Source organism: Eschscholzia californica, unplaced genomic scaffold, assembly GCF_041429995.1.
Source record: "Eschscholzia californica isolate CP2 unplaced genomic scaffold, dmEscCali1.0.p SCAF_6, whole genome shotgun sequence".
Lineage (NCBI taxonomy): Eukaryota > Viridiplantae > Streptophyta > Magnoliopsida > Ranunculales > Papaveraceae > Eschscholzia > Eschscholzia californica.
The window spans coordinates 26,389,611-26,416,858 of NW_028238483.1; the positions used below are offsets into that span (position 1 = coordinate 26,389,611).

Genomic DNA, 27,248 nt, shown 5'->3' on the forward strand with positions numbered 1-27,248 from the left:
TGATGTACACAAAATGCATTTTCTCGTAGACAGTGACTCAGAAGATAATCAAGCAAACATGATTTCGATATTCCATCCTCAAAGAATTTGGTTATGGTTTGTGGTGAGGGGAAGGGGTTTATTGATTTTTATGATCATAAGATTCCAAGATCCTTTATATTTGAATTGAAGTATTCGTTTTCTTTCCAAGTCAAATCCGAACCTGACTCGAGTTACATATTACAGAGTGTTTATTTTTGCTTGACTCGTGATGTCTGACTCGTCTTATTTAGGTTGATTTTGGTCTATTTGTTTCACACAAGTCAGATTCAGACAATGAGAAAAAGATAAACACCATCTTACGTTATGTGAATACTTAGGTGGAAGTGTCTTTTCTCTCGAAATTGTATTCAATTACTTTAGCTGACACGCAAACTACTTAATTTGTAATTGGTAAAAAAAAATAAAAAAATGAGGGTCAATGCCAGCTACAATTTTGTTTTGGAGGGTGTAGTCTTAATATTGCTAAATAATTGAGGTTAGTGTCTGAAGAACTTTAAATAATTCACGGAGGTTATATTTATCAAAACTCGCACATGTTGTTAGAAAAATCGAGAATATGAGTAAATTCTAGACATTTAAGATGTAACCGTGATGTCATTAAATAGTTGTCAACACTTGGTTGTCCGAGTGGTTAAAGTGTTGACATAAACTCCAAAGGTCCCTGGAGGTTTCGGGTTCGATCCCCAACTAAGGTGGAATTTCTGAATTATTGAACTTGGAGTTATTATGGCATAAATAATGTGGATGGGCTTTAGGCCATAGTTAGGTAGGCCGTAGGCTTTATGCCCTAGTTTAGATGGGCTTTTTAGGTCAGTTCCTGTTTGATTTGGTTGGCCTTTTTTTTTTTTTTTGGTGAAAGGAGGTTAATACCTCAATTTATTAACTATTAGAGCCTGAATTCATGTTGGATAAATCTGTTTCCAACTGACTTACAAGATAACTCGGAATCTGATAGATTTCCGTAGTCTGATTTAGATCGCTATTATAAGCACGTTTAGCAAGAGTGTGAGCTACATTATTAGCTTCACGATTACAAAAAAAGAAGTCATTATTTTGTAGCCTCGAAGCTTCCTCTGTAATTTCCATGATAAGTGGTCTGATTCTCCACGGGATGTTGTCCTTCTCCTTCGAACAAGCCTTTATAATAGTCATTGCATCCCCCTCTAATAGACAACCATATTCCGGTAACTTAAGCGCTAGGTGAACTGCCAATCGAGCTGCAATAGCTTCGGCCTCCATTGCCGACGATGCGTTTGTTCTACTCGATAACGCCATTACAAAATTCCCCTCTTCATTTCTACACACTGCAGCTGCTCCCGCTATATTATTGCAATACGCCCCATCGAAATTGATTTTTAATAAACCCCTTGGAGGCGGCTTCCAACAATCCACTTCTTTCACCACCAGACGATTCATATGATGTTCCATATTGGTATTTCTATTCGAGAATTCAGTTTGCATGTCTTGAGCTTCTTTAATAATTTTATACCCGTCGGGTAGTTACCTTCGAAAACACAATTATTTCTAGCTTTCCACAGAAACCACATAACATAAATCCGAAGTTCAATTACCCCTTCTTCCTCATTACTTCCTAGCCAACGACATAATAATTGTTTGAAATTCTCTTCACCTTCAACTCTTAGGTTTAAAGGGTAACACAACCAAGTTTCTCTTGCCTTCTTACACATTCGAAACAAATGGTCACTATCTTCTACTTCCTCCTTGCAGACACTACAAAGTTTTGAAACTTTTGTATTATATCTAAGTGCTCTTGCCTTAGTAGGGAGAGCTTCATTTAACACCCTCCATAAGAAAAGTTTAACTCTTGGAGCTAATCTGAATTTCTTCCATACCACATTCCAACTTAATCCATTAAAGAGTTCCACCCTTCGTGAAGAAGATGGTTTCTCTTTTATAAGTGAGGTATATAATGATTTTGTAGTAAACTCTCCTTTCAAAGTATGTACCCAAATCAACCTATCGGTATTATTACTCCTGGATAACGGTATTTCAACAATTGCTCTTGCCGACACTTCATCAAATAAATCATCTATAACCCTCTTCTTCCACTGTCCATGTATATCTATAAGGTCTTTTACCAAGAACACATCTGGAACCTCCATATCACTCTTTTTCTTACTTGGTCTAAAACCTCTTATATTAGGTATCCATGGGTCTTCCCATATACGAATACTATTTCCATCTCCAATAGAATAACACGCCCCTTCTTTCACGAACTTCCTCATCTCGAGTATCCCTCTCCAAATAAATGTGTTACCCGGTTTTGCTAAATGGTCCCAAAAATTTTCGTTCTTGAGATATTTGGCCTTCAATAATTTAACCCACAACGCTTTAGGTTCCGTAAGGAATCTCCAAGTTAATTTTCCGACTAACGAGCAGTTAACAACTCCCATATCTCTAATACCCAATCCTCCATCTTTCTGACTAGCTTGCATTTTATCCCAACTCAAATAATGCATCTTCGCCTTCTCACCACTATGACCCCACCAAAAATTTCTCTGAATTTGCTCAATTTTCTCCACTACTGCTTTTGGAACAATATTGGTTGAAAGAAAATAAATAGGAATTGATGCAAGCTCACTTTTTAATAATATCGTCCTCCCTGCATGTGAAAGAGTATTTCTTTTCCATCCCATCAATTTATTTTCAATCTTCTTCAAAATAAAGTCATATGAGGCAATTTTGTGTTTAGGTTTCAATAAATAATATTGCATTGTTTGAAAAGCAATAAAATTTTAAAAGTTTGAAAAGCGTCAAAAGCGATAACGAGGGAAAATTGCCCTCTTCTCTAAATTGAAGATCGAAAAGTTGAATGTCGACCCACTTCTGTTCCATTGTTGAATCTCTGAGAAACCCTAATCTTTTCTGATCATTTGGGATTTTTCTCACAAAACAAGAGCAGTATCTGAAAATTTCGTTCTATTAGTTTCTCAAAGTGAAGCTGTAGGATAATAATACCCTTTCCAGTTCTCTCTCCCCCACAGTAGCAGCTATACGAGGGGCATGAACTTTGAAAGCAGGTAACTAAATTCTATATCATTTTTATTCATCAATTCATGAAGATAAGGATATGTTTGTGGTAGTTTCCTTGCTAACTTTTTTGATCCTATTCTGATGAAATAGGATATGTTTTGATCAACTTTTAAGGGTGAAAGGTTTGAGTTATTTGAATTGTGTAGTTCAGAAAGATATTTGGTTAAGTGGGGAAGAAAGATTCCCTTGGAACTCAACCTGGAAATGAGAATTTTTTACTCTGCTCATTTTGTGTTTGTGATAATGTCCAAATGAAAGTGTTCAGACAATATTGATTGGTTAGTTGTCTTAATCCAACTTATTATAGACATTTACTTGTGATGATAATAACTGAGATGTTGAAAGAACAACAAACTTCTAATTGGGATAGCTCATCATTAGATTGTTGGAAGATTTAATTTCCATTTTGCATTTTTATTTTCAATCATTGATATGTAAGTATTAGTATATTTTTGCTTTGGCAAAAACTGTTTAGGTAATGTATTAGTCAATCTCAGATGTGCATCCAATGCCTATCTGAAATGGCGGATTTCGGATTTCCATCCAGGGTGGGCTAAAATCAGAGCTAAAATTTTCGAAATGAAAATACATTGTCAACTAAAAATCATTTGAAAGGTTTTTATCTTAAATTGTCCTGCTTCTTTTTCCTTCTTTCTTCAGTTTTAGGTGAATTTTATTCTTTTTAGGTTTTTTCTTTCTCTTGAGAAATCTTAAATACACACACTAAAAGTGTTATACACATACACAGACACACGCTGTTCACTTGATTTGGTCACTTTAGTATGACCAAGTCAAGTGTTATAAATACATCTTCTTTACCAATAGAGAGAGAGGGAAAGAAAGAGAAAACAGTGGTGGTGAGACTCCGGCGAGGTTAAATTCCGCCTGAAATTGAGGAAGAAGGTGTTTATATATAAACATATGGGTGTCAATAGGAATAATTGGTTCTGATTTTGTGTGTATAACTCTTTCCAAATGTGGGTATAAAAATATCCTTTGCTTTTTAGGGTTTTAATTTTGTTGGGGTTGGCCGCTTGGGAGAGGTACTGTGCTGTTGCTTTTGGTTTGGATGCGGGGTACTCGTTGGGTTCATATTTGGTTTAATTGGTAGTCAAAATCTATAAGGAAACTCAAATTTGCGTGATGGGGGAATTCAAACCTGCACTATCCTCTTTCTCAATCTCGACCTCAACCGCGTGCTGGTCACACTTTGTGTTTGTAAAATAAATTGTCAGGTACTAATAACGTTTTTCAGGGTGGTCTAAAGACTTCCTTTTTAAGAATTTTCCGCATGTGACAATAGGTTATAGCCTACCCTCATAGTAGATTCACCCTTGCCTATCAGATATAACAAAGTAGCATTCTTTTGTTAGACTGATTAATATAATAACGCTTAAAATATTTCCGTTTAAAATGCATACTAATATGTTAAAAACGTTTAACGCATATCTACAATTGGACCATTGGTTAGCAAGTAGCCTTTTTATATATGGTGTTATGGTTGTACATTTTTGCAGGTAAATCACCCGAAACACATTTCTATAACAAATGTCAAGCAGAAGAAGACAGTTAACTGTTTCAGGTTTCAGCAATCAATAACCAGTCTGGTGGAAAAGGAAGAGGGATTCTGATGGCTGGAAGTTTCAAACTAACACCTGCAGTAACAGTTGGGGGAACTTTTGCTATTACCCCGCACAAAGTTTCCGTGTGTATCCTCCTCCAGTTATATGCACCCCCTGCCCAAATATCGGTCCCCTTCCCTTTCTCGTCTGTTTCGCACCACAATCGCCTTGGCCTCTTCTTGCTTGCCTTGACTAAGGTACTACTACTAAACTAGGGGTTTTACTATTTCGTTTCTTTCCTTAAGGTTGGAATTTCAGTTTGAGAAATGGCATTGTTTTTGTGCGAAGTGGAGCCTGCAACATATGTCACAGTGCCCAGAGCGGCCCCATGACCATGGCAGCTCGATCAAGAGTGTCATATTGTTCCTATTTTATACATCTTATTTTTTTTTTTTTTTTTCCTTATTTATGTAAATGCACAAATTTAGGACCCTCAAACTGTATTTTTCTCTCGAAATTAGTTTATCTTTGTCTTTTTAACTACAGTTCATCTTCAAATTGCTAGATCCTAGTATTTTGAGGCCCGTCATATCCCGTTTTACAGTTTTCCAAGCTATTTTTTGTTGTGTAAAACTTTATTGTTAAAGCATAATAAGTTACGTCGCCCTCTGGTTAAAGTTGATACTTGATAACTACGTTTATGATATCTACGAGCTGCATTCAGCCCTGCTTCCATTTTACTCTGCTCGAGGTTCAGTTCTGGAAAACTACTCAGCTTTACCTTGTCCCTTAACTTGTCAAAAAGAATGTGGTAATGATCAGCTGGGATACTTGCCTTGCATTAGAAGCACCAGTGGAAGAAGGATTTAACCAAGGATCTTTTCCTTGCTCTTTTGTGTATTAGTTTGTTCTGTTGTATAGTGTGCAAGCTTAGCGATTCTCTTTTGATTGAGTTTTAACACTACAGCCGGTCTTAGTCTTTAGTATAATATTTTTGCTGACACTATTTTGTAGTCATGTGATGATATTTTGGAGCCACAATTGGATGACCTTATCAATCAACTAAAAGAAATTGGTGGTGTACTCAATCATTGGTTAAGTGAGCATTTAACACGTAGGCTTTCATCTCTATCCTCACCTGATGACTTATTTAACCTGTTCGGCGATCTTCAAGGTGGGTTTATTTTGATCATAAGTCATAACTTCTATTTTCTTATCACTCTCTTCTTTGGTTACTATACTTCTTTTTTCACATTTCGGTTCCATTAACAACTTAAATCAGGTGTTCTTGGGGGCCCCGAATCTAGCGGCGTGGTAGATGATCAGATCATAATGGAACCAAATAGCCACCTGGGGATGTTTCTAAGGCGATGTTTACTTGCCTTCAATAGATTGTCGTTTGAGGTATTATCACTTATCTCTCTTTATAATAGCTGACTCTATGTATACAATGTAATTAATGGCAGATTAATTGATGTAAAATGGTCAGCATAAGCTTTAGTGAAGGTTTACACTTTTATAACAAAATATAAAATAAACTGAACTCTGGAGTTCTCCAACTAGTTCTTGTTAATTAAAATTCTATATTGGGTCTTGCTCAAACAAACTAACAGTACTTTACTAAGTTTAGCAACAAAATAAATAGGTAAAGTAAATAAAAACAAAATTAATTGTAGCGGGTCTGTTACTTCTCTCTGCATGCTGACTGTGGGCTTGGACTTTGGCTGCCTCACATCATCCTCTCCTACTTGGTGAAGTTCAGCCCCCAAAGTAAAGATGTGATGCATCAGACTCTGCTTTGAAGGTATAGTCTCAATCGACATTTATTCATCATTCCGATGTTGACTTAAATAAAGGGAGTGCCCCCTACTAATAGTTATTATAATATTATTACCAAATTTAGTAGTTTAGCTACCAACGAGTATAAAAAACTCTTAAAATTTGTAATTTGAATTCCTAATATTAAAAGTGCTATAGAATATTATATTTTCTATTTTTTAAGTTTTGAAGGCCTAATTCACAATGAAGCGAAGATTAAGTTTTGAATTCCTAAATATAAATTATGCTGAAAACAGAAAAAGCGAAGAACAACCAAAAGAGAAGAAAAATAAAGGAAAGGAAAGATGATAAATTACAATTAAGTCCTAATTCAAAGGAAAACAAACAATACTTATTCATTAACTTGAGCAACAAATAAATAGTTAGAGTAAATAGAATTAAAGTTAATTGTAGCTGACCTTCTTCCTGCTCTCTGCCCACTGGGCTTATGGCCGGGGTTAGGCTGCTTCACATTACAAGATGTGGGTGTTTGATGGTCTCATGTCTGTCAATCACATATGCTGATATGCATGTAACTCGGATCAGATGGACCTGACAAGACGGTGCTTGTATCTGGATGATGAGGGATTAGGAAAAAAAATTATGAGCACTATAAAAATATGATTGACTTAGCGAAGTTTCAGAAAACAATATCATTGGCTTACCCATGTGTATGATCGTTGGTGATTTTGCTATTAAACCTTTCAGGAGTCACAATCAGTATACTTATTACTATTTTAACTCAATCATGTTTTCATCTTTTAGTATTACTCACTTATAGACTTATAGTGTCCTGTAATGAGTAAACCTATGACTTGATCCCTTTGGATTGTTAAGCTTACAGGGGCATATTATAAATAATTTCACTTATCTTTCTTTACCTTCGATTTGAACATAAGCCTGTCTTGAAATACGCAAATTGAGTCAACCAGGTCGTTGTATTCGTCAAGAATTATTTATTTGTTCAATGTACTTTATTTTAGTTATGTCTGATGATTCAATGTTTTATAGTAGAACTGGAAATGTGAGAGTACTTTTAACATAATTTCTGCTTTTTGTATAGGAAATCTTTATGTTTTGATATTAAGCGTTGATAGTGCTTGAAATATTATGCAGGGCGTATGCCACCTTCTGACCAACATAGGCACCTATTGTAAAGAAGCCCTCTCATCTTGCTCTAATTATGGTTTGCCTGATGAAGATACTGACCTAGAAGAGTTATCAGAGTATGAAGACACAAATGTTGAGAGTTTTGTTTCGTGGAAAGTTGCTGAAGACATTGAAACTAAGACAAGAGATAGAGATAGTTTTCCATTTCATATTCATGCACCAAGGTCACTTCTTGGATTGGTCGAGGGTACGACAGTTTAACCACATGATGCATCTTTGGTTTCTTTTTATCTCTGATAACATAAGTTTCTTTTACTTATGTTTGTAGATACCAGTCCTTGTTAGTCAAATGGAATCTTGAATCAAATGCCTATATTCAGCCTTTGGGAGATCATTAATCGTGTTTAAGAATTCAACTCATTGGAGAACAATTTTAGTACTTCACTTTGTTTAGAGTTGGTCTTAAGCCTATTGGCAAACTTAGCATTTTGTTTGAACTTACTTTCAATGCGTCAAAAGTTAGTCTGATACTTCAGCTAAGCAGTACGACTCGGACTCGCCTCGGCCAAGGGCCGAGTCCGAGTCAGCCGAGTCACTCTGAATATTATGAAGTTGTTAGTAGTGTATGTATATAAAATAATAACATGATAATACTTAATAAAATCAAGTTCAAACTTCAAAATTAAATTACTAGTAGAGTTAGGAACAAGTAGAACTAAATAATCACTCTAGTAGACCCATACTGTAATAGTAATAACTAATAACTAGAATAAAAAAACTAGTAGACTTACTACAAAAATAATTAGAAATACAATCTCTACCGAGTCAGCCGAGTCACTCGGGCTAACCCTAGACTCGGCTGACTCGGTGGGACTCGGCTCGGTGTACTGCCGAGTCCCGAATCACTCCCGAGTCACTCGGCTGACTCGGCCAAGTCGTACTGCATAGTACTTCAGACATAAGTAAAACATTGTCACTGAGGTTTTCATATAACTTCAGGAAAAACAAAGTCTGTAGCAAGGAATGAAATTTCGGTTTCGGTGGAAACTTCGGTCGGTCCAAATGTGGAAACGTTTCGTAGAAATGTTTCGGTCAGTGTGGAAATCTTACAAATCTAAAGAAATGATAGAAATATGATGCAATTATGTATAACAAGATTATTAAAGCATAAAAATGATGTTTAACATTATCTATTAGTTTGAGGGAGTATTAACAATTACACAGTTTTTCGAGTTGGCTATAACACCCAAAAGATAACATTCTTACTGATAATAGTTAATAGTTAACAAACTATGTTAGTTTGAGAAGGTATCGCCAATTACACAGTTATATCAGGGGTGTTAGTAAGATAAAACCAATTTAGGCAGTTAAGTCAAGGCATAAATCATTCAAATAAATTTAAAAATTATTAAAAACATAACATACAAATCAAGAGAGATCTAAGAGAAATGAAGATAAAAAAGACGAAGGATGGGATACATTTTCAATATTAGTTTCTCCAGGTTTCTTGTGCTAGACTTCTACTATGTCGGTCGAAATTTCCATCACGTCGGTGGAAATTTCGATATCTCCAACAATTTCGGTGGAAATTTTGATCATGTCGGTGGAAACTATGCAGGAAATAGTTGTAAGTGTTATTCGTGCACCTAATCTCATTTTAGGAAACGTTTCGCGAAATTTCGGTGAAATTTCAGGAAGTTTCATTCCTTGGTCTGTAGTATGCTAATTTTGAATTTTCCTCTGTCATTTTGCATGGATGTACTTCCATGCAATTGTGTTAGGACCATAAAATACTCCTCTAGCTTAACGTCTTTTCTATATATCGTAACAATGGTAAATCCAAGAGTTCAAATCGTAAGTCAACATAAAGGATGTAATTTCATGCAGATATACAGGTTTCTTCTGACCCAAGGTATAATCACATCCACGAAGGTGGGCGTTCTACTGATTTAACACATCATCCAAATGATGTAGCAAGAGCTGATAGCAGCACTGGGCTTTTCTTGCGCACTAATTGGCAAGTGCAAGGGTACTTAAGGGAGCAAGCTGATTTAATTGAAAAGTAAGTCACTAATTGATGTTTAATTCATTCGGGCAAAACAGTTTGGGCCCTAAATACAACTTCATTCCGTGAGCAGGCATGGTAGCTCTTTTTCTCTAAATGCCTTTGATTCTATCCTAAAGCAGCTTCAGAAACTAGCGCCTGAGCTCCATCGTGTGAGTTTTTAAGCATTGTGGTCTTTCAATACTGATTTAATTATTTCCATGTTATGGTCCTATTTATTGGTAGTTTGATGTTTGTAAAAAATGGTTCAAGTATATTTCCTATCATCTTATGCAGGTTCACTACTTACGGTATTTGAATAATCTTTATCATGAAGATTATCCAGCTGCTCTAGAAAATCTCCATTGCTACTTCGACTACAGGTACATATTTATTCTTGCAATCACTGGAGCAGTTTGATTTTCCAAAAAGTTCATGCAAACCATCTGGCCGTTTTAACAGTTATCATATTCTTTTGTAAGCATGGTTTTAGCATATATCATCAAATAGTTGGTCTTACTTCCTACGGGCCAAGGCTTATAATTCTCCTAGAAACTTACTTTTGTGTCATGTAGTTATTGGCAAGAATCTTGTTACCTGCAATGTCCGATTAATAACGTTCCAGGATATTTTTTGTTATCCCAAATAGTTGTGATGCATTCAAAGATGATCATCGCATAATAGGTTTTGATTTTTATGTCAAATTCGTGTCTCGTTTTTGTTCATTTTGAAACAGTATTATTTATATTTAGTTTCTATGTTGTGCAAAGTGAATGATTCTAATATGTTATTTCTTGATTGAAGTGCAGGGGCTGAAGGGATCGATATTTCTGCATCTCCCACTTTAAGTAGTTTTGGAAGGTATGAAATTGCTTTGTTGTGCCTAGGAATGATGCATTGTCGTTTTGGGCATCCAAAGCAAGCTTTGGAGGTAAGACTGTGGAAGTTACTTTCTCCCTTTCCTTGTAGCCTGACATTTTAGTTCATAAACTGTTTTTCGTTTTGATTTCCATATAATTCCCTTACTCCTTTGTCCAATTTTCAGGTGTTAACTGAAGCTGTTCGGCTAGCCCAACAGGTAAGCTTGTCCATTTGATATTGAGATCTTTTAGGGTTAAGTTGATACAGTTTTGCATTTGATTTTTCTTTTATTGTATATAGATCTAGTTCCTTAATGTTGCATGGTAGATTTTGGACAATCTTTACATTATTTTACCCTTTATGAAGCTTCTTTCGTTTCTTCTTCACGTTTTATACCCTCTCACATAATTGCTTCCTAGCTTTCTTATTTATCTTTCTTTGTGGCTTTCAGCATACAGATGATACTAGTCTTTCCTACACCTTAGCAGCTATTTGCAGTTTAATGTCTGAGATTGGCATTTCTAACGCGAGAGGAATGATAGGCTCATCATATTCACCATCACCTCTGACCAGTTTTGGTACTTCACTTCCCATCCAGCAGCAACTACTTGTGCTCTTAAGAAGATCATTAAGTAGAGCAGAGGATTTAAAGCTAACCCGTCTGGTGGCTTCAACTCGTCTTGCAATGGCAAAATTTGACCTAATGGTAATTTTGTATTTTATCGTAAACATGACTTGAAAACATTAGTACCTCTTAGTTTGAAGTATTTATAGGTATTTGACTTTTATGAGGTATTTTTACATCAAAGACAAATAATGCTCCTATATGACTTTAGTGGAAATTTCTTTCATACGTAACTCCTTAAGACATGAATATGGTACGGGTGCTTCCTAGACATGGATGCGTCATACATGTGTATGTGTGTGCACATGTGCTCAATGTGGATAATGAGCTAAGATTCTGGGTGCAAATGAAGGCGTTGCTTAATTTGGGGTTTAGCAGTGAAGGGACCTCCTTTTTTTTCATTTTGATTTGATAACCTATGTAATTGGACTTGCTAGTCCTTTCAGGTTTGTTGGGAGCCCGGACGGAGTTTGGGTAACTCGCGTGAGCTCGCACCCCTTTACTTGTCTTATCTTTATGTTTATTTGTTTCACAAGTCTTTTCATTTTATATATGGAACTGTTGGGTGGTAGTAAAAACTATAAGGGTATAAATTTTGTATGATACGGCAAAGATATATCTGCTCTTCTGTCGCATATTTTGTGTATGTAAATTACTATAGTTTATTATTTATCCATTATAAACAGCTACGTTTCCTTAATTCTGAAGTATCTCAATATATTTAATCCTTTTCTTACTGGTGAATCTTGATATATTGTAGTGTTGTACACTTTAAAGGGTATTTATGCACTAACGATTAAATAAATTAAGTTGCTTACACCCTGTATGCCTGTCGATTATGAGAACTAAGAAGATGATCACATTTTCATACGTAAGTATATACATTATATATTTATATCGAGCTTGGTCTGTAACATGATTTGAAGCCAAGCCATACCTTTTTTGGTAGATGATGGAAGTTTAGCAGACGAGGTTGGCGCTCGGACAACAAGGACAAAATTGATTATATAGAGAAACCTAGTGGTACGGAGCCTCTTATGCAGCTGGTTAAGGAAGGTCTAAGTGGATATCGATATCCAATGACCTTATATTCTGTCAACTGAGGAAGCGTTCTCAGTTGAGAGATCATTGGCATTATGAGCATGACTTTATTAGGTGTGCTTACAGTTCAAACATTATTTAGTTATACCCTTACTGAAGAGCATAATGTCATTAACGTATGTGTAGAAGGTTGCTTGTATGTTTTTTTCAATAATCATTAAAGAGCGATACGGGAACTTGTAAATCGACAATAGCGCTCAATCTTGATTGATATTCTGTAATTCGTTCCTGAAAATCATATCCACGGTTGCTTTATGTCTTTTAGAATGGCAGACAGACTAAAAAGTTAGTTGGTTGCTTGAATGGAGTGAAAAAATGTAAACTAGATAAATTTAGTATTATTATGAAAGCACGGAAACTTCACTTTTGCACTTATGGGACTAAGTCAGTGGCCCAGCGCGCCAGGCTTTGACATCATCATTTTCTCATGGAGGTGTTGGTCTTTGCAGCATATTGAAAGACCTTTGCTCTCATTTGGTCCAAAATCTTCTTCGAAGCTCAAAACTTGCCCTGCTGGTGTTCTCAAGGTACTAAGAAAATGTCTCAGAATTTATGTTATATTTGTATTTCATACTTTTAAACATCTTTCTGACAAATCTATAAATCGGATCATTTCAGGAACTGCGGTTGAGTTCTTATTTGCTTGGCGAGCTCGGATCAGATGGCTCATCACTTGAAATGGATGGTGCTTTTAGTACCGCATGGCTTAAGAACCTGCGAAAACCAATGGCTTCATCAGTTCTCTTGGAAGAAGACAAATCTGAAGACAAGTCCATCACTTCCCAGTTTAGTTCACAACCGAGTTCCATTCCTGGGTCTGTATTGCAATTAGCTGGTTCATCTTACCTTTTGAGAGCTACTGCATGGGAACTCTACGGCAGGTTAGGATAAATACCAAGTACCAATGTTCTGATTATTTTTCATCAGCCGGTGTCCTTAATTTATTTTTCTTTCTTTTGGACAAGTTAGTTTCACCCACCGTTCTATGGTTCTGTTGTTCAAACTGCATATAGAGTGCTATTAGTTTTCTTACTTTGTCGACGAAAATTTCAATAATATCAAAGATAACTTTACTTTCATCGTGTACCAGCTTTAGATCCTTTCCTTTTCATCCAGTCTCCTCAAAATGTCAATGTGTCTTGGCATATGCTTGTCTTAATTTTGAGACCTAAATATCAAGTTTATATGCTTTAAATTTGATGTAATTTTTAGAACTCTATTTTGTTACTATTACTTAGTAGCTTAAGGGTCATTAATGTGGGGACTGTGACTGGCTTTTAATGATTCATAATCTCTATTTTGGTTTTTTACATGTTAAGGCTTGAGCTTAACAATGTTACAATGTTTTGGCTTAAATGTTCATGGTAATGTGTTAAGTGATCTAATATATGCATGGCATGTCCATTGAAACATTCCTGCATGATCTTAGGGTTCTCTTGCTGTACTTTTGATCCATTGGGCCATTAAGGGTTTTCACCTTGATAGATATTTTCAGTTAACCTTGTTTTTCTTGATCGCTTTTCAGTGCCCCTCTCGCTAGACTAAATGCGTTGGTTCATTCTACTTGTTACGCTGATTCTTCAAGGTGACTTACGAAATTTGAACCTTTAAACTGAAACACGATTGCATGGAGTTTTATTCTCTTTTGTCGATTCATCTTATAATTATCTACTGCATGGAAATTTTTTTCTTATCAATTTGACCTTGTTTGAGTTTTTTCAGTTCTGCAGATGTTGCTCTAGCATATGTGAAACTTATACAACATCTAGCAGTATCTAAAGGATACAAAGGTCAGTTTTACTGCTAATTATATTGCAATTTGCTAACTCTGTCCTCTATTTTTTTGCACCAGACACCACCCTAATGCTATCTTAGTTGAGTTACAGATGTGCATTGGTCAGTCTGTTGATGTTTTATTGTTTGTTGTCCAACCAGCGCCCAACGAATTAGTTTAACCTTTTGTTTATTGTGGTCTGATTTGGTTTCTTGCCTGATATACTTTCTACCAAACTGACAGTTGAAGAAAGTGAGAAGCACGCTGTTTTCCTATAACTTTCTGTTAGTATATTTTGAACTCGCATTAGTCTCACGTTATACATTATTGTTCCTGTAGAAGCCTTTATTGCGCTGAAAGTGGCTGAAGAGAAGTTGCTTTCTGTTGCTAAATCGCGAATCCAGCTACTAAAGCTACAACTACTTCACGAGCATGCCTTGCATCGGTAAGGTTGTCCAAATTCCTAGTCTAGAACTGATCATGATGTGTAGGTGAAGGTATTTAAGGTCATAACCCAATGCTGTCAAATTGTAAGTCGTAGCACGAATCATTTTCGGATTTATATATATCATCGTAAATTCAATTTATAAAATGTAAAATTTATTTGTGTACAAAAATTTATCATATATGATATATATATATATATATATATATATATATATATATATATTTGTGGCTTGGAACTACTAAGCCTGCATAACAAAAAAAATGAGATTCTAATAACAAAATCAGGATATATGTAAAAAGAGTACTATTAGAAATGGTATACTAACAAAAAACAGAACACATGTAAAAAGAGTACTTACAAAAAATGAGTCCTTGAGAGAGAGTTAGTTTGGAGAGAGTCATAAAAGGAAGAAGATATAAGCAAGGGAAGGAGATAAAAACAGTGAGTTAGCGAAAGTCAGTCCATTGGTGTCTTTAGATGAAGTAGAAAGAAAAACAGGGAAATAGAGTAAAGAAAGAACAAGAAAAATACTAGGTGAACTGTAAATCTTCATTTCTAACCTTGAATAGTCTTTTCTTTTCCCTTTTTCTTTTCCTTCTAACTTGCTTTCTTCCAACAAGGGATTAAAGTTCCAAACCCGAAAAGCCCTTTTGATTCTACAGAAAGTTAAATCTTACGATTCACTCTGAATCCCACGATTTAACTTATGAATCTTACGGTTCAGACTCAAAAAAATTTAAGTACGATTTGGATCGAAACTTGTACGCAAGATTTGAATCGTAAATTGTATGATTTTAACATCATTGGCCGTAACTATCTAAATTTTTAATTCGAGTCTGGACTGGTTTGTACAGTGGACACTTGAAGCTAGCTCAGCGAGTATGTGATGAGTTTGGAGTAATGGCTTCTTCCGTCACGGGTGTAGATATGGAGCTGAAAACCGAAGCAAGTTTGCGCCATGCTCGTACACTACTAGCGGCTAATCAGTTTAGCCAGGTTTGGTGTTTCCCCTTTCACTAAAACTTCGCTGTATATATCAAATCTATTGTTTGTTGTGGAGGAGCAATTTCTGAAGTGAAGAGAAGATCAGTTAAGAATTAACTCATTGTATCTACGTGCACTTTTTTGGAGAAGGGTATTTGCTGTCTAAATAACCTACATACTGTATATCTCACACAAAATGCACTCGCCCACTCCCAACACTTTATTTGTTGCCCGAACATGGGCATGTTGATATGAGACATTTACTGAGTAAATTCTAAAACCGATAGTTGGTCAATGAAGTAAATAATCCTAATCAAGAACTTTTGATTTCGGTCATATGTAGAAATATGCGTGGATAGGTAAAATGTTTTGAATACGAGAGGACCGACAGAAATGATACTTCTTTTCATGGCATGTGCATCTAGTTCTTTGGAAAAAATATATAACAGTAAAGGTTTCTGATAAAAATATAATAAACTTATAACATGTAAATATTGGATTAGCAAAAAAAAGAATGTTTTCGAGCACCAAAACTCAGAAATTTTTTTTTTTACAAAAATGGTTCGCTAACATAATATTTTTTCTCTCGCAGGCTGCAGCTGTGGCACATTCATTGTTCTGCATGTGTTACAAATTCAATCTCCAGGTTGAAAATGCAACATGCCTTCTCCTGCTAGCTGAGATTCACAAGGTGATATGACTTTCCTTTTGTGAAGCATTAAGAATGTTAAAAAAGATTAGGTTAATCAAATTCCATTCTTAATCTTTTATATATTTTAAAATTTTTCTCTTCAAAAACTATATACAAGAGGAAGCTAGTACTTCAACAAAAGAAAAAAAATGTTAGAAAGACTACAAATTTAGGTTAACCAAATTCTCGTTGGCGCATATTTGATGCCTCACGTCGGATCCATGCGATTTTCATCAGTCTCCCATCCTTGGCTGGAAGGCTCCGAGCTCGAGATATTATTTTGGTATATAAATCCAGATTAATCTGCTTGAACGTTCAGACTCTAAATTTATTTTTCTCATCAGAAATCAGGCAATGCGGTTTTGGGCCTACCTTATGCATTAGCAAGCCTATCATTTTGCCAATCGTTCAATTTGGATCTTCTAGAAGCATCGGCCACTCTGACTCTAGCAGACTTGTGGCTTTCATTGGGAACAAACCATGCGAAAAGGGCACTATCACTAATTTATCGTGCTCTCCCAATGATTCTTGGTAATGGAGGCTTGGAATTGCGTGCTCGAGCAAATATTGCAGTCGCAAAATGTTATTTATCAGATCCAAAATTTTCAGGTACCATGTTGTATGCTCCTTTTCCTTGTCCTACTGAGCAGAACTTTGTTTATATACTTCGTTAGGAGCAAAAATGTCCAGCAGAAAAGGAAACAAAATATAAGTAATACCATTGATACTTCCCAATGGTTGCATAACCCACTGTGTTTATATACTTTGTTTATATAGCTCAACCCCTGAATTGGGTTTAGCGGCTTCAGGTGAGGTTCGGCTCAGGCTCTCTTGGAGCCCTACCCAACCCCATGTTACTCGAGTTGACTTGGTGAAGCCCAAGTGTCAAGTGTGTACTGTTGGCTTAGTCAAGTTATAGCATTGTGCACAACATAATGTCTGCATTATGTTCAACACCTTTACATGCAAACACGAGTAGTTACTTCACTCTATGAATTTCTTGATTGTTCAGTTCATTCGATATTTTTTGCTTGTCAATAGCCTTCTAATACATTTTATCTTTGCTTTTGGACCATCTTCCAGTCTCTGAAGATTCTGAGATTGTATTGGAATCTTTGATGCAAGCCTCTGAGGAGCTCCAAGTCTTAGAGGTGAGTTTGTGATATGGTTTTCAATGTCAACTCGACATCTATATGCAATTGTTATACGAGATTTTCATCTAAAGCTCCCATCTGTCATATGCATTTTCTTGTTGGCCTGTCATGTTATAAGTTCACTACATTCAATGTAATTTGCTTATCACTCTTATCAAGCTTCTTTTTCTCTATCTGACTTGTTTAACCTCCTGGATAAATAGAAAATAGAAGTTTAATTTTGTTAACTCGCCGTTAGTGTGGGCGAGCAGCCCAGCAAAGCCCACAACTATGACTTGTTGGTCTGCAGTTGTGTGAGTTCATTTGTCTCTTATCCTTAGAAACACAACTAATACCCGATAATAAGTTTTGAGGCTTCAAGAGTGAGTTAGCTGAGTTGAACACTTCGTTTCTTTTTGCTGGGAATTTATGTTATTTCTTTTACATTATATTTTCATTACTATTCGGACTAAACATGATTTGATGCAGTATAATGAATTGGCTGCGGAAGCTTTTTATTTGATGGCGATCGTCTATGACAAGCTTGGAAAGTTAGAAGAACGGGAAGAAGCTGCAGCTTCATTTAAGAAACATATCACAGCTCTCGAGAATCCACAGGATGAAGACAATTTCCTGCTCTTCAGTTGAAGAAGATTGTAAAACAAGTTGGAGTCGACATCCATAGGGAGATGGCAAACGAGTTCCATTCCTCTCCCTCTCTCACTCGGCTTTTGTTTGGCCCTTGTAGTTTTAAATTAAGAAAGCATACAAGAGTAGTCTTATTTAATCTAGAAATGTAACATTGAGGTGTAAAATTAGATTAGCATGCTTTGGCGAGGTAGGTGAAAAGTGTGATTTTTAATGCAAGAGTGTTCTTTGAGAAGTAAATTTATAATGTGTTTGTATGGGGTATGAGAGCCAATTTTATTCCTATATCTACCTAATTTCTAATCAAATTGAATATATGGTGTGTGTATTGGATCCTCAAATAAGTCTGAAAGATTAAAAAAGGGGATTGACCCAACACTCTAAAATTTCCGAGTAAAAAGATTAGTGGTAGATTTACCACTAATAAACAAATGTAGCTTATGAATTGAAGGTGTACTTTATACGATATCACAGATATGCTATTGAAGAAAATCTTGTGTAAATTAGAAAAGCGACATATTTTGTGGTAAAATTAAATATGTGCCATCTACTAGAACAATGAGAGGTACTTTCTCTTTCTTTCGTTTTTAATCCTCTCCCAATTGAATTATTTTTCGGTATTTTTTTCTCCAATTCCTACTTTCTCTCTAATTTCTATTTTTCTTTCTTATTTTTAATTTCTCTTTCAAAATTTATTATTTCTCCCTATTTCTAATGAAAACTTATAAAACATTTGGAACATTTATGAACTGCACTGTAGATAGATTATTTCCAGTAGAATTTTCAAATTTTACACTTTTTGGAGAAAGTATGAGACATCTGTTATGTACAACACATAATGAAATGTACTTCACAGGATATTTTTTTATGTACAATAAATCATATGTACTATACTGTATATATGATTATGTCTTGTACACTTTTCAAATTTCTTACACTTTCTAAGAAGAAGTACGTAACATTTTATTATGTATTGTATTGTATATATCTAACTAGGGTATAGCCCGTGCCTCCGTCACGGCATAATTTCGTGTGAAAATAAGTAGGAAGTGGGGAGGAAAAGAATTTAGTGGGTGGTTTGTAACTAATTTTCTGAAAAAGTGGGAGGGAGAGAATAGTGGGTGAGTGGTTATTTTTTAGCAGTGAGAAACCGTGGTTTTTTGTGGTTGGTTATCAAAAAAGTGGGAGAGAATTAAGGAGGCTCTGATTTAGTGGGTTTGAAATTCAATTTTAGTCGTTAGATTAGATAATTCTTGATGAATATCGGACGGACGTGAATATCCAAAACATAAATCTACGGTCCACCTCAAAAAACACCATTGTGTTTTATATAATAGATATATTGTACATATGATTATGTTCAGCTTTTCAAATAACTGACCGACCTAAGATTTATAAGAACATTTCATTCTTTAATATCCTAATTTGCATATCCGTACGTATTTTAAGCTTAAGTGATCCTTGCAAGCAACTGCAGAAATCAACAAATTAAAATCTTTGAATAGCGGTTTCTATTGAACCCATTAATGACTATCAGTAAGGAAGAGATGAAGAACTTGGGAAAACACCTTCATTTACAACAAAACTAATCAGAGAGGACATCAGCCATCTTCATTTGGTTGATATCCATTGTTCGTAAACATCGGCCGATTTTCTCTTCCCTTGAAGAAGAAGAACACGTAGAAAAAACTTAAAAACTAATGGGATTATTTTTAGAATGAAAGAGATACTAAGTTGGGTTTTATCATCTGTGTCTGGCGGTGGAGACATGAATTCATACCCAATACCCCTAAAAGTATGTTGATTTAAAAAAAAATCATGGGCAGATTATATTTCAAACATAAGATGCAATTTCACATAATAGTATGACATGCACTTTTTTCAACAACAAAAAAAAAGTATGACATGCACTTGTTAATTATTTGAAGAATGCACCGACTTTTTTGTTCATTATGTGCAATGTTTTACTCAAATAGTATTTTCTATATCGGGTAGCACACATGAGTCATATTGAAGGAGCCACCCGATAATATTTGGATAATTTTAAAAGTGTCCCTCATAAGTGTTATTGCCGGCTTGCCGCTCCCCTCAAAGCAAATCGGAAGATTGTGGGGGAAAGGAAGCCGGAGTAACACTTTCAGGTGGCGCTTTTAACCCTTCCCATTATATTTTTGAGTTTTTCTAAAAGTTTGATTTGTTGGAAAAATCAAATATATGTGGGTCCACGTGAAGTCATGTGATTGATCTTAGTACATAGTAAGTCGTAATGTTGTCTAATACAGATTGACCTGACCAATAAGTATTAAAAAGTCATGAAATAAATATGTAGAGATTGTTAGGTAATTTTTAATTTCACGAAGGATCAAATTAGAAATAAAAGTATAGTTCATCTATAGGTATGGGTTATAGTCTCCATTTGACATTATTAGGTGAATTTTGTTGGATTATATACTTGTATGATTAAGTTTTACTAACATGATCTAGAAGTAGATTTCATATCTTTCTGATCACTTTTTCATCATCCTTTCCTAAAAAATTCATTGATCTCAAATATAAAAATATGTAACTAACCCATAGACTATTTTGGAAAAACACTCATTGAGGCATAATAAAATAGAAATCAAACTTATTTCCCATTGCATATGATAGTTTTGGAAATAAGTTGAGCCCTAGTTTAATGAGTTGAGGATCAAAGCCATAGAATGATTTTGATATGATGTTTAATGGATTCTGCTAGACATAAGATGTTTAAAATATTTGAGATATCTAGCTTATATTTTCTTACCTATATCACATAAATATTTATAATTATTTACTTAAGATCAAACTCTGATGTTTGATATCTAACTCATTATTGTTGTGATCTTTTGTATCACAAAATATTTTTTTCCAAATTTGGTTTCTTCCTTAGGGTATAAGAAATTCTACTTCTAGTTCTTGTCTAATCTTTCCATCTTCAATCCTCTACTATATAAACACCCCTTCATCATATATTTTAAACCCTCATATTTTATCTTAAAAATCTACTTCTCTCTTTCACATTTTCCCCAATGTCTCAAGGTAACTAATCACTTTCTTCTCTTGGGTCAACTACAATTTTTCAATTTGAATTAGTTCATCAAAAGTAATAATTTCCATGACACTTTCTAGTGTTTAATGGTGTCAACCATTTTTATGGGGTGTTTGATTTTTTGCACTTTCTTGTCAACATTTTTTTTTACCTCTAGAAGTATGAGAGTAAGGCAGATTGTATTATAATATTGTTACTAGTCTAGCAAATGTGACATTTGATTTGAACCTAACTAATCATATATTAGTTACCCTAATTTTGATTGAATGCTAATTTGTGAGGGTATAATTATAGGTTATCCTCCCCCGCAGGCGTATCCTCCCCCGCAGGCGTATCCTCCACCGGCACAAGGAGGAGCATGTCCGCCTGGGCCGCCTCCGCCCATGTATGCACCTCCGCCCACTGTTGTTTACAACACCACTCAACAACCACCTCCTCCGGCAAGCAATGACAATGGGTGTCTCAAAGGAATGTAAGTAATTATGAGATTATTCTTAAAATAATGAGATTAAAAAATTGATAATTAATTTTAAAATTTTAATGTTGTTTTTTTCCCATGTATTTCAGATTAGCAACTGTATGTTGCTGCTGTATGTTGGAAGCTTGCTGTGATTAAGTGATATCTAGTGGGGTTCTTATTTCTTCTTCTTCTTCTTCTTCTTAGTTTGTTGGATTGTATTTCTTTGCTTTGATCTATAAATTGTCTTGGGTTATTAATGTAAGTTTAAATTATGGATATCATTATTGTTTTCTTTTTGTAATTTCTTTTTCATTTTCTATTATTTAGTAATTGAAATTGATATCACTGAAGTAATTCGTTTTCAAAATCCAAAGATTTCTTAACGTTCATCAAATATGAACCTATTTTTGTTTTCTAAACTGTTCACGTAGTTTTAATAGATAGAGGACCAATAACGTCATTACTAGGTAGCGAACTGTGCCTAACATTATGGACAATGATATATGTCCTGTAAGGGAGTTTCCCGAAGGAAGAGAGAAATTATCATCAAATTATACATGAACCTAATCTCATTTTAGAATCGATCGATAACTATAATTAAAGAGAAAGCTAAATGTTTTTATGAAATCTCTTTCTCTTAAACTTCTATGGAAGTCATAATCATTCTTAATATATCATTAAAGTTGTGAATACTGATTGAACGAGAATCAATTAAATGTTATCTTAGACAAAAAGTAATGACATGAATTGTGATTTGTGAAGATAGAACGATTCAAGAATCACACTAAAAAAAATCATCGACATAACAAATATGTAATAACTATGTGTATAACCAGCGTGATATTCAGGTAGTTGTTTTCTTTCAATCATATTGAATTAAGATAATGTCGTAAGCGACCAATATACACAAATAGAATATGTAGCTTATTTTTTTTTTTTTTGTTGAAAGGAATATGTAGCTTATTTGTGTACAAGCTACGTTACCCTTCCACATGACTACTTATCAGATTTTTTTCATTTTGGGAACAAGTCTTCATGGTCTCACGTTTATATATAATCGGATTACAAAATAAAACACAACCGACCTTAGCTCAGTTGGTAGAGCGGAGGACTGTAGTTGTTTCAACAGATAAATCCTTAGGTCGCTGGTTCGAATCCGGCAGGTCGGATTTTTAACATTTTGTTGTCTTTTTTTTTTTATAGGTTAATTCCATTTTGACATTCCTTTTATCTTACGAACCAGTTTTACCCTTCTGCTAATTCCGATCAATAATTATGTCGAAATGGAACACCGCTATCTCCGCTTAATATATATATATATATATATATAGATGAAGATTACATAGTAATATATGAAGTGAAGAGCTTAACTTACTGTTGTTAATACGGAGGTTAGGTGGGAGATATTGATGTTCGTTTTTAGTTCAACGAGGAAATAAGATTAAAGAGTAATGGAACGCTACCTTCATATTTTACAAATTATTCTGAATACATCATACTTAACAAAACATATTCCTCAATGTTTTAATGCTTTCGAATATGAGTACCGATCAGAAACAAAAAGAAAATGTTAGAAAGGTAACCCGTAAACGTTCGAATTTTCAGAAAGGTTAAATACTAAAATTAGTATAGAAAATAAGAGGTAAATATTGTTTGACGGACCAGTGAAACAAAAGTTTCTTGGCAGGTCATGTATTGGAAATTAATCATCTTTAGAGATGGTCATTCAAAAAGTTGATCATATTTACAGAGCTGAAATGAAATTAACTTTATTTACTTATGGTCGTTTTCCTTCCTAATAATATAAAGTTTAAAGACCCGATTCAGATTTCCAACATAATTTATATCCCCGATGAGCAAATTTTAAGGTTTAATTCTGTTAAGTAAGAGAGATCTATTACGTGGGTCAACCTATCTTATACTCCTATAGATTAAGAAATGTAAGAATAACATTTTGATTTTGAAAGATCTTATAAGTTAAGAGTTTCAAAAAATGAAGTTATTCAGTGGTGGAAGAGATTTATGAGGACATCAGTAGATTAAGAGATAAGATATGGCAAATAAAATGGTCCACAAGGTATTTTGGGCTTCTTAGAGAAATCCAAATAGGTGGGGTCTCAATTTGGGAGTTTTTAAACTTTCCAATTCAAATGTGGGGTTCCGGACCTAAATTATGTACGTGTATGATATACGTGGGTAAGATTTTAATTTAAATTTTTAACTATAAATTATGAGTTCTAAATATAAAATTTAAATTTGATATAATTCCAAATAGAGAATTATATCAAATAAAACTTTAGCTATCTTCATCGCATGAGAGGGTTGGGGCCTAGTTTCTCACGACTTTCGCAAAAGCACCACTCTTTCTCACATGAGCACTAATTTTTTTCTTCGACCAGTCCTTACCCATCTAAAAACTTCTCGAGTCCTCATCTTTTTTCTCCTACTCGTTAATCTTCATTTATTACTCTCGTGAGTTGTAAAACTAAACATGTTCCTTGTTTGCTATCTTTTCTCTCTCCAATCTTTAATGGGTATCATTTTCTTCTTTTAAATAATCCTTTATTATACTAGATCTAAACTATTAAGTAGTTTTAGCTCTACTTCTACCAAGATTCTTTATTATATCTTCATTTAGATTTTCTTTTGTTCTTCTCATCTCACTCGTCATTTTGTTAAAGTTAGACATTGATCTTATCCAACTTTTGTAGTTCTTATTTTTTTTCCTAAAAAGATTAGGAGTCCTCTTTGAACCCGTCTGCTTCCTTGGAACTTTTATTTGTTTTTTCTTAGTTTTGATCCAGAAAAATGCCTCCTTCATACTTTCCTAATCGGTAAGAAAGCACAAAAGATCAACGGTAGTATGTTTCTCCAATCAATTGGGCAGCTGCAAATAATCATTACGATTTGATTCGTAAACTTCTTTATTTCGATAACAAATTCAACTTGAAGATTCGAAAAAAGAAATGAAGAGGAAAGAAGAAAATGAAGATATGAAAGCCAAAAATAGAAGTAAGAATTAAAGGGAGAGAAACTAAAAATTAAGATGAGGGAGAAACAATTCAATCTAATAAACCTCATAAATAAATAGAAGGGTAAACATGAAAAGTTTAATGGAAAAAATAACATTAACAAAAAAAAGGAGACCAACTTAGAACGTCTAAACAAAATTAAGGGTCAACTGGGCGAGTTGGTCATGCTATGGGGTTATATGAAAACTAATCCAAAAATTTTCTTAACAGAACCGTCAATATGGAGATCTAGTAGTCTAAACATAGGGATGAAAAGACGAATTGGTTAGAATATAGGGGTCAAATAGGAATTATAAACCTTATTCAATCATAAAGAAAAGAGAATATAATTAAACCGAGGGGGGAGATAACGACGGAGTAACGGAGATAACAAAACGACATATAACTGATTAAATATCAACATCAATACTTTCTCTCTCTCTCTCTTCCTGCAATTCTCTGCTCTCTACTTGTTGTCTTTTCTTCTGATTTTAATGGTTATCAATCCAAACTACAAGAAGAACAATTATCATTCATTATCATCAACTCCATCCAACCGTTGATTCCATCATCATCTTCTTCTTCTTCTTCTAGTTACTATTATGCAAGTAACTTGTAATTCCATGAAAACCAAACGAATCATGGATCATCAACAATTCATTCCTTCTTCTTCTACTTCAATTATTCAACAAGATGAAGAAAATCATCCACTACGAAAGAGAAAACAAAATTCCATTTCAGAATCCATTTCAGCTGAGAAATCAAACAGACACCAAGAAGATGAGGAAGAAGAAGAAGAAGAAAACGATGAATCTGAATCGAACGGTTTACGTCTTTTAGGTATTTTATTACAGTGTGCTGAAGCTGTATCAATGGATAATCTTGATCTAGCTAGTGATCTATTACCTGAAATTTCACAACTTTCTTCTCCTTTTGGTTCTTCAGTTGAGCGAGTTGCTTCCTATTTTGCTCAAGCAATTCAATCTCGAATTATAAGTTGTTGTTTAGGTATGTACTCTCCTATTGAAATCAAAACCCTAACCCTAATTCAAAGTCAAAGAATTTCAAACGCACTTCAATCTTACAATTCTATTTCTCCTTTGATTAAATTCTCTCATTTCACTGCAAATCAAGCTATTTTTCAAACCCTAGAAGGTGAAGATCGAATCCACATCATTGATCTTGATATAATGCAAGGACTTCAATGGCCAGGATTGTTTCATATTCTAGCCTCAAGATCTAAGAAGAAGATAAAATCGGTTAGAATCACTGGAATCGGATCGTCAATTCAGTTACTCGAAGCAACCGGTAAACGACTCTACGATTTCGCGAGTTCACTCGGTTTGCCCTTCGAGTTCCAACCATTAGAAGGGAAAGTTGGCAACATAACCGATCTGAGTCAACTCAGTCCAAGATTGGGAGAAACTACAGTAGTACATTGGATGCACCATTGTTTGTACGACATCACAGGATCTGATCTCGGAACGTTAAGATTGTTGAAAATCTTAAGACCTAAATTGATCACAATCGTTGAACAAGAACTGAGTCATAGTGGGAATTTCTTAGGCCGATTCGTTGAAGCACTACATTATTACTCAGCATTATTTGATGCTCTTGGTGATGGATTAACAGGAGAGAATTGGGAAAGACATCAAGTGGAACAACAATTATTTGGATGTGAAATCAAGAACATCGTGGCCGTTGATGGACCAAAGAGAACTGGAGAAGTCAGAGTAGAGAGATGGGGAGATGAGTTGAGAAGAATCGGTTTCAAATCGGTCTCACTCGGTGGTAACCCGGCAGCTCAAGCGAGTTTGTTACTTGGGATGTTTCCTTGGAAAGGGTATACATTAGTTGAAGAAGAAGAAAGTGGGTGTTTGAAACTGGGGTGGAAAGATCTATCTTTACTCACTGCTTCTGCTTGGCAGCCCTCCGACTAAACCTAGAAAAAAATAGCATGTACAAATATCCGGCAATTCTCTCACGTGAGAAGATTCTATGTACAAATGTGGGGTGATTATCTCACACGAGAAGATTGTTTGCGGGTTACAAAGGGATAAAACGTATGAGTAATCTACCCTTAGTTTTTCTTTGCGAGAGGACCGTATGAATATAATTGTACACACTCGTCCTCTTAACTTCTCGTTGAATTGATGCGATTTTCAATCCTATTGAAGTGTCGTGAAAGTTAGTCATCTTTCTAATCGGTGTCTCTTCGGAGGAGACATTTATTCCATTATGAGAATATATGCTAGATTTCTCCTTACTTTTACTTTTTGTTTATTTGGAGATTGATTGATGGAATTAAGCAAGCATAATTCCTTTATCCAACTTTGATCTCAAAATCTACTTTTGTGTTTAATTCTTTATGTATTTGCGTAGTACAAAGGCTAAATTCGTAAGAGCTTATTTTCTCCAAATTCTTGAATATTTTTAATTTGTGATGCAGTTTCCTTCCATTCCAATTTAGAAGTAGTTTTTCCTAGTATTATGTATTTTTTTTTGTTGAAAGGTCAATTCCCTATTAAGTACTCAATACGTTATACAATACATATTAACTATAAAATAAGGTACATTATGCCAAGTCTTCGATTTGTTCTTCTTTCTAGCTCATTTGACTAACTTATCTGCTGGAGAATTGAATTTCCTATTCGTGTATTTGAATTGCACCTTTTCGATCCTATGTTTGACTTCGTGGATTCTTTGGATGCGAATTATGGATTGCCATTGGACTCCATGTTTGTTGTTTTGTATGTTTATTTTTATGATGTTGATGTTGTCGCTTTCTATGATGATATTTCTATAATTATGT

The 27,248-nt window shown here is 34.7% G+C and overlaps 2 protein-coding genes, 1 long non-coding RNA gene and 1 other non-coding gene across 5 annotated transcripts; all 4 read left to right on the forward strand.

Moving 5' to 3' along the window:
- The first annotated feature begins 795 nt into the window (after window positions 1-795).
- On the forward strand, window positions 796-18,208 carry LOC147532972 (anaphase-promoting complex subunit). Of its 2 annotated transcripts, XM_086649652.1 has the most exons (23): window positions 816-871; window positions 2,756-3,083; window positions 4,104-4,331; window positions 4,614-4,915; window positions 5,673-5,832; window positions 5,941-6,062; window positions 7,593-7,833; window positions 9,474-9,648; window positions 9,725-9,803; window positions 9,928-10,013; window positions 10,435-10,561; window positions 10,676-10,708; window positions 10,943-11,197; window positions 12,667-12,744; window positions 12,836-13,098; window positions 13,743-13,802; window positions 13,940-14,007; window positions 14,331-14,436; window positions 15,294-15,435; window positions 16,016-16,114; window positions 16,459-16,723; window positions 17,198-17,265; window positions 17,737-18,208. In XM_086649652.1, exons 4-23 carry the CDS (start codon window positions 4,727-4,729, stop codon window positions 17,893-17,895), a joined length of 2,775 nt encoding a protein of 924 aa, XP_086505778.1. In that variant the 5' UTR covers window positions 816-871; window positions 2,756-3,083; window positions 4,104-4,331; window positions 4,614-4,726; the 3' UTR covers window positions 17,896-18,208. The 2 variants fall into 2 exon arrangements, with proteins under 2 accessions (XP_086505777.1, XP_086505778.1); XM_086649651.1 differs by lacking the exon at window positions 4,104-4,331 and having other exon boundaries at window positions 796-871.
- A 2,698-nt stretch (window positions 18,209-20,906) lies between these two features.
- On the forward strand, window positions 20,907-21,703 carry LOC147532973 (uncharacterized). The gene is made up of 3 exons (XR_015227296.1): window positions 20,907-20,955; window positions 21,260-21,437; window positions 21,533-21,703. It is a non-coding gene; the product is annotated as an uncharacterized LOC147532973 (long non-coding RNA).
- Window positions 21,704-22,505: 802 nt separating this feature from the next.
- TRNAY-GUA (transfer RNA tyrosine (anticodon GUA)) lies at window positions 22,506-22,594 on the forward strand. Its single transcript is given in 2 exon segments — window positions 22,506-22,542; window positions 22,559-22,594. It is a non-coding gene; the product is annotated as a tRNA-Tyr (tRNA).
- A 2,180-nt stretch (window positions 22,595-24,774) lies between these two features.
- Window positions 24,775-26,856, forward strand: LOC147532975 (GRAS family transcription factor). The gene has a single exon (XM_086650328.1). It carries the CDS (start codon window positions 25,039-25,041, stop codon window positions 26,374-26,376), a length of 1,338 nt encoding a protein of 445 aa, XP_086506454.1. The 5' UTR covers window positions 24,775-25,038; the 3' UTR covers window positions 26,377-26,856.
- The last annotated feature ends 392 nt before the right edge of the window (window positions 26,857-27,248 follow it).